Source organism: Gigantopelta aegis, chromosome 9 (genome assembly GCF_016097555.1).
Source record: "Gigantopelta aegis isolate Gae_Host chromosome 9, Gae_host_genome, whole genome shotgun sequence".
Taxonomy (NCBI): Eukaryota; Metazoa; Mollusca; class Gastropoda; order Neomphalida; family Peltospiridae; genus Gigantopelta; species Gigantopelta aegis.
This window is the reverse complement of record NC_054707.1, coordinates 70944692-70957043: the sequence shown is the minus strand read 5'-3', so window position 1 is coordinate 70957043 and position 12352 is coordinate 70944692. Positions and strand designations below refer to the sequence as shown.

General features: G+C 36.6%; 1 protein-coding gene across 1 annotated transcript in view; it reads right to left on the bottom strand.

Moving 5' to 3' along the window:
- The window catches only part of LOC121380517 (dynamin-binding protein-like), an 86713-nt gene that overhangs the window by 28144 nt on the left and 46217 nt on the right, over positions 1 to 12352 (bottom strand). Inside the window, 2 exon segments of the mRNA XM_041509360.1 lie at positions 628 to 766; positions 1169 to 1245. Of these exon segments, the coding sequence (XP_041365294.1) occupies positions 628 to 766; positions 1169 to 1245 (216 nt within the window).

Sequence of the window (12352 nt, the reverse complement as noted above, 5' to 3'; positions counted from 1 at the left end):
GTCAAGTTCGTCTGTGAGTCCCATCACACTGGTTATTACCTTTGAGCCTGTCAAGTTTGTCTGTGAGGCCCATCACACTGGTTATTACCTATGAGCCTGTCAAGTTCGTCTGTGAGTCCCATCACAATGGTTATTACCTTAGAGCTTCTCAAGTTCGTCTGTGAGACCCATCATACTGGATATTACTGTTGAGCCTGTCAAGTTCGTCTGTGAGACCCATCACACTGGTTATTACCCATGAGCCTGTCAAGTTTGTCTGTGAGACCTATCACACTAGTTATTACCTATGAGCCTGTCAAGTTCGTCTGTGAGACCCATCACACTGGTTATTACCTATGAGCCTGTCAAGTTCGTCTGTGAGACCCATCACACTGGTTATTACCTATGAGCCTGTCAAGTCCGTCTGTGAGACTCATCACACTGGTTATTACCTATGAGCCTGTCAAGTTCGTCTGTCAGACCCATCACATTGGTTATTACCTTTGAGCCTGTCAAGTTCGTCTGTGAGACCCATCACACTGTTTATTACCTTTGAGCCTGTCATGTTCGTCTGTGAGACCCATCACACTGGTTATTACCTTTGAGCCTATCAAGTTCGTCTGTGAGATCCATCACACTGGTTATTACCTTTGAGCCTGTCAAGTTCGTCTGTGAGACCCATCACATTGGCCGTGCAGTCCTCCAGGTTCTCCTGTATTTCTTCCTTCTCATTGTCAGACACCAGACTCATCTTGGACTGGAGTTCTGCACACAACTTCTCATATTTCTAGCAAAACAAAAATAAAATCTTGGTTTGGTGGGGGTTTTTTTTAAACACAATATTTAAGATTAGCTGGTGTTCCATTATACTAACCAATCCTAGTTCTATCTCACTGAACTCAAATATTTTATAACTGTGGATACATGAGGCCCTCATATGGTTTAAAAAGCCAAATAATAACCACAAATAGAACTGTATTTTTTTAACGTAGAACCATGGAACACCAAAAAGCATTTCAATGGGATGTATGTAATGAAAAAAGTGGGGCTTTTAACTACATGTGTATTCCATCTGGTGCTGGAAGGAGTTGGAGGCACCAATATAAAACTTGGGAAATCAAAATGTTGTCAGATGTGTTTTTTAAGTGACCCCAATTGACTTAAGAAAATGAATTAATTTATAAAATACCTGAAGATCATTTTGTACTTCTTCAATCCTTTTCTTCACATCGGCAATTATTTCTGAATTGGCATCTTCTTCAATATCTAAAGTTAAAAAAAACAAAAAAACTTACTATGTACAATTAAGTGTGTGTACACTGTATAATATGGGTCTAAATACAGTCAAGTACATGACACTCCGTTAAGCACCTATGGACTATATACACAATAGAGGATAATAAACGAGTTACCAGTTATTATCAAATTTATGTCCAGAGTGAAAATTATTTCACGAGGGACATAAATGTGATAATAACTGGTACCGAGTTTGTTATTCTATTTATTACCCCAACTATTTTGGGGTTGTTTTTTCGACACAGCCTACATCAGCTACCACGTCCATGTAGTGTACGTTAAACCAATGCATGATAATTTCTCAGTGAGAAATTATGATTTTTATTTTCCCCGTTGTGAGTGCCTGCTGGGGTAAAAAATGTAAATAAGAAATGTTTTTCAAATATGTTATCCCAATAATGTCCTCATTGCATGTTTCCTTATTTGAGATAGGACTACCCTGTGTTCCCAAAACACCTTACATGTACCTCCTGACAAATGTTAAAAACTAAATCCATATTGGGTGCCTTCACAACAGCGTGTTTCAATTAACACATCAAAGTTTATCAGGACCTTGAAGAGTCCTGTTTTTTTCTCTGTTTTTTTATATCTTTTTTTTTTGGTAACCAATAGTTCCATAGTTCTACATAATTCTGTCCCTGTTTTCCATGTGTTTTGCAGATATTATGTGTTCATTAAAACTAGACATTTACTACAAAGCTCAAAATAGGAAATTAAATATGACCTGCTGTTATTTGTTTTAAAATAGCAGACCCCTGTTGACTGTGGTTGCATTCAATTCCATAGCGCCATACCCTAAAATATCTTTCTGGCAGAAACACTGAAGGGGCATGGGAGTTTTGCACTCGTCAATTTGAATTTGTGGGTGTGCATGGAGTCCTCAAAAACAAAATCTGCTGGCTAGTCCACCAGCAGCCATTACGTATTAAACAATTATATTAACATAATACATGAAGCTAAAAGTATTTTTTAAATGTTGCCATTACATGGTCTACTCCTTCCAAACAGGAACAATGGAGCTTTTGCACAAAGGACAACACTTTACGGTTTATAACAGACTACTGCAATCTCTTTGAAACACCAGCCATGGGACACTAGTTGCAACTGTCAAGCTCTTCCAACTACACATGTATGTCACATGGTATGGTCTAATGCACAGAAAGAAGGTTTACACCCATATATATTTGTGCTGAATATTTACTTATTTTGTTGTTATTCAACAAAATATAAGTGCATGTACCAAAGATACTGGTCGATTAGGTTTCTGTGTGTGTTGCTATTTTTAAACACTTTGATTTATTTCAGCAGTTGTGCCCTAGTTACACTGCATCCTTATAACTATTCCAAAATACTGGATCGAAGTGTTTAAAGACACTAGGGTATTCCTTGACACACACATAAAGGTAATAAGATATAGTTACCGTATAAATGTATAAGTGGTATACATGATTCTTTGCACACTTTCAATGTTTTCATTGACAGCAGATAGACAAAATAAAGAAATTTGGCTCGGTGAGAGATGAGGTTTAAAAAAAAAAAAAGTGCAGTTATAGATATGTACCACACAATTTTGATAATAGGAAAACAATCAAAGTGTGGTACAATACTGTGTATTTGATGCACTGATAATTTTTTCATTAATTAAAAATGTACACAGAAACAAACATTTACATATAGTCTGCGCATTAAGCCATCCACTATGACTTAGGCTGAAGTTTAAAATGTTACAGTTTGTTTTGTTTAACAACATCATTATTTATTAATCATCGGCTATTGGATGTCAAACATTTGGTAATTCTGACATATATTGTAAAGAGAAAACCAGCTACATTTTCTATTAGTAACAATTAAGACATCTTTTATATGCACTATCCCACAGGCAGGATAACACATACCATGGCCTTTGATATATCAATAGTGGTGCATGCATTGGCTGGAACAAGAAATATCCCAATGGGCCCACTGATGGGGATCAATCCCAGACTGACCATGCACGAAGTGAGCGCTTTACTAGGCATTGAACAGTTAGGAAAATTCAACTGGTCCATTAATTTAAGTAAATTCAGTTCTTGTGACTTACTGCACTATCAGGCAAGCATTCTAACCACTAAACCACTCCAAACAGTTTTCACAACTCATTACTGTATATAGATAGATAGATCTCCATACAGGACACCACAAGAACACACAAGTACATACATGTATGTACACCTGTAGATAACACTGTGTAAACTGTAGTACATGCATAGGTATACTACCATCACAGAAACCACCACACTGTTGTAACAGTAAGCTAAATCTAAAATCAGTTTATGACTGTCACAATATACATGCATGTATTGTACAGCTTTGATTCCAAACCTGAATAAGAGAACACGCCAGATCCAACACTGTATGCCAGAAAATACTAAATGATCTCTCCAGTTCCGATCAATAACAAGGTATATTCTAAAAATACCTGTATTGTATTTGAGCTACCTGTTACCGTTAAGAGTACAGTTCTTATCTGATGAACCGATCCCATGAATGTGTGTTTACATAATGTGCATTGTACCTATCTACATTGTGTTTATGGGTATTCAGCTGTGATGTGTGGTACTGCCAGTTTATCATTATATTGTGATGCAAAGGGTAAATAACATACCCTACCTGTACTAATACACTTGGTAATTTCCGTATTTCAAGCCTCTTACATGTAGATTCAACTGGGTTCTGTTAACTCTGTTTATACAATGTAGATGTGAAAGAAGGATAGGTTTGGCATTAATAAATATGATTTAGTGTGCTGAAGTGATCCATATATTTTATGTTTTAAATAATAAAATTTATCTTCTATTATTTTGTTAGAAGCTTTACCTAGAAATTGGTTGATGCTGCTGTATAAATACATGTAATATATGTATCATGATACAGGGAACCCATACCAGTATCACACACATTCTCACAATACCCATCCCTAGTATTTATGAATGAACATTGTCTGGTCCACACATAAACATTTCACAGACACATGCAGATTAAACCTATATTATTATGTAGGTCTTATAGCCGGAGCACTAGCTCTGCCGTTCAAGAGCTAGACGGACATTACGTTTGACAGACACATGTCATGTCATGTCATGTCATAGGGTTTTACGTGCACATTCAGAACAAGCTGTTGTAGCGCACGCCTGTCATGGGCACAAGAGCCGTCCTTGGCCGGCTCCTCCGTCCATGACAGAAAAGGTGGGGGGAGGGGGGAGAGGAGGGACCGCTGCACTGGCAGGTGCAAGGGAGCACCAGCAGCCCAATCAAATCGGTAGCAGGCGGGTGGGGGTGGTGGTGGTGCTATGGAATTTTGAATGGAGCAGTTAATGCCAAAGAAAAAAGGGTGCGCAATTTTGATTGAGGAAATTTGGCGCAATTTTGAACGGTCGGTCGAAAGGTAAATGGCTGAGCTAATATAGGTTTTGGTATTAGTGAATCGAGAGTAGCTCGTTAATTATAGACCTCTACAATGCTGTGGTGTCTCCCTAGGTTGCCCATAGGCCCTTATAAAGGGCCTGACAACATGCAGATCAAACCTATACATGTAGGTCTTAGCCCAAGCACTAGCTCTGCCATTCATGAGCTAGACAGACATTTGGATGGTTATGATCACTCTCTGCCAACAAAGATAACTGTATAGCAAAAACATGGAATGGCTGCCTCCCATCTGGTAGGCAAAGATACAACAAAAATCCTATGTTTGAGACTAAATACCTTTAACACTGATCATTTTCAAGTAATGGTATTTAAGTTTATAGGAGCTAACATTTTCTCATCCACAGGTATATAGGACAGAGATATCCCATGAAAGAAAGCTATGTAAGAAATATCTATCTCTCATGGGATATCATGTGCTTGAGCTTAACATGATGTCATTGGTAATATATAACATCATATTAATGCCAGATGGTGATGTGACGTCATTAGACAGTTTTAGATAGATATTTTGTTATTAAAACCTTCATTATAAAAGCTATTTTGTTTATTTATTGTATTAAATTTTATTTAACACATGAAACAAACATGGCAAATATAACAGTGTTTGTTATTTATGATAAAAGAGTCAAACAATGAAGTTACGTTTTCAGCCATCTTTGTATGTTAATGTAAAATAATAGTTTACAAAATGGATGACAGGAAAAAAACTCCATAATTATGTAAGCATGTGGGAAAGAAAAAGTACACCCTCACTGGTGGAAATTTCCACCACCTCGGGTGTACTTTTTCTATTCCACACATGACGTCATATGATCTTATAATCAATACCCTCAATTTGTTGTATCAGTGAGGTCTAATACACATACCTGTAGATGGCATCTTGCTGTTTTAACTGATCAATACTAACAAGCCATATGACAGCAGAAGGTGATTGTGGTCAGTTTCTATCTGTCCAAAAGTTGTGTAATTACCATCCATGTATGTTAGAATCTATATGAGATACATACACGTGTACAAACCACTGATAAACAATGCACTTAGGTTGAATTAATCAAAACACGTTGTTCCTATAAGACTAATGCACATGGAACTTAAAACATGTTTGTCCCGATATAAAATGTGTTTTTGCATATTTTGTTTGCTGTCTGGGTTGCTGGAAAATTAAAAAAAAATTAAAATCTTTGTTACTGTTTAACAAAACATGTTAGCGAATCAAACCATGCTTAGTTTAAAAAGTACATTTAGGAAAAACATTTTTGACTGTTGCATATATGTATGGCTTCATAAATGATAGTGGGCCCATTGGGCTATTTCTCGCTCCAGCCAGTACACTACAACTGGTACATCAAAGGCTGTGGTATGTACTATCCTGTCTATGGGATGGTGCATATAAAAGATCCCTTGCTGCCAATTGAAAAGAGTAGCCCATGAAGTGGCGACAGCGGGTTTCCTCCTTCAATATCTGTGTGGTCTTTAACCATATGTCTGACATCATATAACCATAAATAAAATGTGTTGAGTGTGTCATTAAATAAATAAAACATTTCCTTCCTTCATAAATGATATAACTGTACAGTAATTAACTGTTGTCCATGTATATACAGCCAATAATGGTTAATACATGTATTTGTTTGTAAAAAGAAAAAAAAGTGTTTTATTTAACGACACACTCAACTCATTGTAATTATGGTTATATGGCATCAGACATGTGATTAATTATTAAGGAGAGGAAACCTGCTGTTACCACTCCATTGGCTACTCTTTAGATTAATTAACAGCAAGGGATTTTTATATGTATTACCCCAGACAGGATAGTATATACCACTGCCTTTATTACACCAGTTGTGGGGCACTGGCTGGAACGAGAAATAGCTCAATGGGCTGACCGATGGGGATTGATTTGTCACAACAGTTTTACAAAATCAAAGTTTGTCATCTACATGACATTTGGGTTTGTTCACTACATGTACCTATCAATGACTTATAAATGTAATACATATGGTAGGGTCATGTCATATAGTCAATCCCTAACACACAGTTACTTTGTTTAAATAAGCTATTGTTACAATTATTACAATTTACATGCACAACATGACTATGTACATGTAACGTATTTAAGCTGTATGTGCTATCCACAATGATGTGATACACACTGACCGCTTGTCACTCAAAGACTGCAGACATTAACATAAAAATAGCTTAACACAAGAAAAAATGAATACCTAGTAATCATATTAATTAAAAAAGAAAAACAGAAACAAAACAATTTACACTGTACCTGCTGGCTGTATATAAAATATGGTTTTCTGCATTTTTTAACTGTTCATATCTATGTATGTCACACACATGTATGTTCATGCTCAAAGAACAGGAAACAATTCAATAATAATAAAATATGATAACCTGAAGCACCCAGTAATCTATACCTGTACAGGATCTGACCCACATGTGTAATTGTATCAGTCTGACTCACACTGATTAAACAGTGTTTCTACTTTTACTTTTCTAACACTCTCCAACCTTATCATTTAGATCTACCTGTAGGTAAGTAACCAACATTTTTCTATCTTTGTTTTTTAAACATTAAGTGATGTGAAATAACAATCAGCCTGTGATATACATGTAAAAGTCACTAGCTGACCAGGATACTCTGGGTATATGTATTTAGTAGGTAAGTAACCAATATTTTTCTGTCTTTAATGCTTTTTAAAACAAGTGATGTGAAGTAACAGCCAGCCTGTGATATACATGTACACGTAAAAGTCACTAGCTTTCCAGAATATAAAACAGAGATGGTGGGTGTATATGTATTTATTAGTATACCCATTTAACATTGTGAATATATACAGGTACACGTACAATGCCATGTAGTACCAAAATGGGAATCCCCTTCAGGAGGGGTGGGACGTAGCTCAGTGGTACAGAATTTGCCTGATGCGCAATCGATCTAGGATCAATTCCCGTCGGTGGGCCCATTGGGCTATTTCTCGTTCCAGCCAGTGCTCCATAACTGGTGTAACAGAGGTCGTGGTATGTACTATCCTGTCTGTGGGATGGTGCATATAAAAGATCCCTTGCTGCTAATCGACAGCAGATTTCCTCTCTCAATATCTGTGTGGTCTTTAACCATATGTCCGACGCCATATAACTGTACATAACGTGTTGAGTGCGTCGTTAAATAAACCATTTTCTTCCACTTCAGGAATCATTGCATTCAAACATGTAGCATTTCAATGTGAGGCAGCAAGCAGAAATTACAAGATATTGTTTCACATACATGTAGATCACATAAATAATGAAAAAAAAAAAAGTTTGTTTTGTTTAACAGCACCACTAGAGCACATTAATTTATTAATCATCGGCTATTGGATGTCAAACATTTGGTAATTCTGACAGTCATATCGAGGAAACCCGCTGCATTTTCTGTTAGTAGTAAGGGATCTTTCATATGCACCATCCCACAGACAGGATAGCACATACCACGGCCTTTGATATACCAGTCGTGGTACACTGGCTGGAACGAGAATAACCTAATGGGCCAATCATCTGGGAACGATCCTAGAGACCAACCACATATCAAGCAAGTGCTTTACCACTGGGCCAATGAAAATAATAAACCCATAAGATACATGTACATGTAGCCAAACTGCTGGGATACAGGGTTGGCAGCCCGGTACAGGCTCCCACCCAGAGCGAGTTTTAATGATTCAGTGGGTAGGTACATCCTCTTCTATTTCACTAACCACTAACAACTAACAATTAACCCACTGTCCTGGACAGATAGCCCAGATAGCTGTGTGCCTAAGAGCGTGCTTGAACCTTAATTGGATATAAGTACGAAAATAAGTTGAAACAAAATATTGCAGTGGTGCTATCCTAATCCTCATGTTCCGTATTTGCTACTTAAATATTAAATTTTATCACTGTGTACATACATGTATACTATTAATAAAAAGAACAGATCTGAGCTTTACTTTTTCTAATCAACATTGCATGTTATTACAATACACATATTATAAAGTGTAAAAAATAATGTACAAATTTTTATCCTGCAACCACAGTTTCTATTGACAGAATATGATGACAGATAAAGCAAAGTCTGAAAAGTAGCAAGATATGACTTTTGACGTCAGTCATGTGACGTCACACACATAACTACATTACAAAATCGCTCATTTGACCTCTAGGTCATCGTACAATGTGGCTGAAACAACAGAAATAATAGCTTTTCCTCTTAATTTTTATGGTCTGCAGGATAAAGATAATAACTAGTTAATGACATCAGATATCAGCGTTATCCTGTTCAGGCTGAATGAGAAATTCCTTTCGGCAGAGCCTTGCAGAATTTCCCATTTTTATCTTCACAGGATAAAGAAAATATCCGACATCATTAACTAGTTATTCTCTATGTATTAAGTGAACACCAAAAAGAATTAACAGTCACTTTCTTTGAAATGAAACCATTTACTTTCACTCTAAATATATAATTTCTGGGCTCAAAATAGCAGCCTGCAAAAGCAATCCATTTTATACCTAGCAGGTGGAAGAGAACTTCACCTGCTAAAAACCACTAAAACACTACAGGTAATTTTTTAACGAAAGAGATGTATGTACAATTATCTCATTTATTATTTGGCTCATGATTCTGTTAAATTTTAATTCCATAATGCTCTGAAATATATCTTAGAGGTCAAAAATTTTCACACACTATCCCAAACCCAACCCTCACCCGGTGCTATCTCACTTCCAGCAGGCCATATTTCGTTCTTACCGTAGTAGGACAAAGTTGTTTTTATTATCCATATGAGCTCAAATATACAGGGTGATATTTTTTCAATCTCTGCACAGTGTGCAGATTCCTTCTTTATAGTCACTGATTGGCTGGCTTAAAAATCACAACATTTGATTGGTTGTTTGTCATGGCCTGAAATTCACTTTCATTCATTTAATGTTTCCATTCATGAGTCAGATTACTCATACATGTACATTATCTACAAAGATTTACCGAAAACATTTGACTCATTTGTTTTATAGACATGAAATGGTACATTTGTTATAAGCAGTGGCTTCAGATGAAAAGTTAATTATTATCTAATGCAACCAGTCATATTATTTTGTACTGTAAACATTTGGTTGTAAAAAGAACGCCACTATGCCATGACATCACTTACATTACATCATGTAATGTGCATAAGATTGTTGATGCAATGGCTAATGGCTTTGTTGTTGACAGCAGAGGAAATTTTATACACATACATGTATGTATTAAAAACCAGTTAAAATTGACAATGGGTACTAAAGAGAATAACCAACTCACTACAAGGAGTTACAAATTATCTGTCCCTTACGAATGAATGTTCATTCATTCAGGACAGATAATTCACAATTCCTTGCAGCTCATTAGTTATTCTCTAATGACCTGCTATTTGTTTTTTAATATATATATATCAGCGGGCCATATTTTTCTACCTACATGTACTTCGAGCCCTGAATTTTCATATTATATAATTACATGCATGCAGCATGTATTGAATGATATCTTAATGTTATATATGTATGTGTGTAAACAAAAAGAGGTCATACATGTACACTGTAATTTTGTCATAGGACTGCACCACTCTGTCAACAGAATTGATTAGTTACATATATCTTGTGTCTGTGCAGGTACATCATACAGGTACAGGTCTGTTGTATGTGTGGTGTACACTCAGAATTTTTAGGTGCAGCCATCTGTAAGGTGCATTCTACTAAATTATTAATTTGGCTGCATTTGTTTTTTTCTGATGTTTCCTTTACTAAATCTGGACACATGCACTTAAAGTCTTTTATACTCTTTAAAAACTATCACAATGATAGCTACATGTGTATATGATGTATGTATATATATACATATACATATACATATACATATACATATACATATACACATACACACAGCAATTTTGAGTTTGTCTACAGCAAAATTTTTAGAGCAATAAAATGTGGACACAAACAAACTTAACTTAAAGCAAAAATATCCTCTCAACCATCAGCAATAATTTTTATCCAGTGGCAAAAACAAACACCTACCATTGATAAAGTCCTACCTACGGCTGTTGCTGTCAGTGCTGTTGTTAAGTCTGAGACCTGTCTTTGGTATAAATTGTGTACAAGTATGTGTAAATTACATTAAGCTTAATGTACATGGTGAACTCTCATTCAGTCAGCCATTTATTTACTAAGTCAAAGCAGGGACAAGACATAGCCCAGTGGTATAGCACTCACCTCATGCACGGCTGGTCTAGGATATTTCTCATTCCAGCCAGTGCACCACTAATTTTTTTTACCAGGGATGTGCTGATGCTGAGTATAGCTACCCACCCACTCATGTTGTGAATTTAGCAGGATTCTACATTTCTGTAAATCCCAGATTTAGGGTTGAAGTGTAACATTATGAGATGGAATCCCAAAATATCTACATTGTATATTACAAGATTTTCACAGTTCCGGCAGTACATGTATCCTTAAAACAAGCCCCACATTAAATGCCTACCACTTCACATTTAATTTGTTTTTAAGCATATGGCCTAGTATGTATTATCAGTGTTTTACCATGCCTTGCCTTATTTACTGTTATCACTATATTACGCATGTATACAGGTACCTTATTTTTATTTAATCAAGTCACTGTGTGCTAAAATATCTGAAGTCCATTTTCTACAATGTACGTTTTGGGGTGGGATCTAGCACAGTGGTAGAGCACTCGCCTACGGTGCAATGGGTCACAGGATCGAACACCCATGACGGACTCGGGGTTTCCCCCCATTCCATTCAATGTCCCATCACTGGCACATCAAAAGCTGAAGTACATGTATGCACTGTCCTGTATTTGAAAATGCATACAAATGACATGTCTGTCTGTCTGTCTGTCTGTCTATCAGTCTGTCCGCCTGCCTGTCTCTCTATCCCCCCCACCAAATATTCTCCCTCTCTCTGTCTGTCTCTTTCATTCTCTCTAACAAAGTGTCAAAATACCCAATGTTAAACACCAAACAGCTGTACAGATATGTTAAAATGTGCTGAGGTGTTGTTATGCAAACATTCCTTTCCTTTTCGCTATGTATTTCCTGGACCCAATCTTATTTTACAATAACATTAAATATCAGTCTTCGCCTTGAGCAAAATCAAGGCGAGCTCAAGATCGCTCTCCTAAAAAGATGCTAGGCAAGCAGTCACATGAAGTTTTAAATATCATGTATTAAAAATCTAATTGCAATGCGACCAGTTTGCCACTCTCCTAAACCTTTCTAGGTGAGTGTGGAGTGGAGCGAGAGTGATCACTTACCTTTCCTGGCATAGACTGAATATACATGTATAATATTTCAAAACAATAGAAGGAGGAAATGTTTTATTTAACGACACACTCAACACACTTTATTTACGACTATATGGCGTCGGACATATGGTTAAGGACCACACAGATATTGAGAGGAAACCCGCTGTCGCCACTTAATGGGCTACTCTTTTCGATTAGCAGCAAAGGATCTTTAATATGCACCATCCCACAGACAGGATAGCACATACCACGGCCTTTAATATACCAGTCGTGGTGCACAGGTTGGAGCGAGAATTC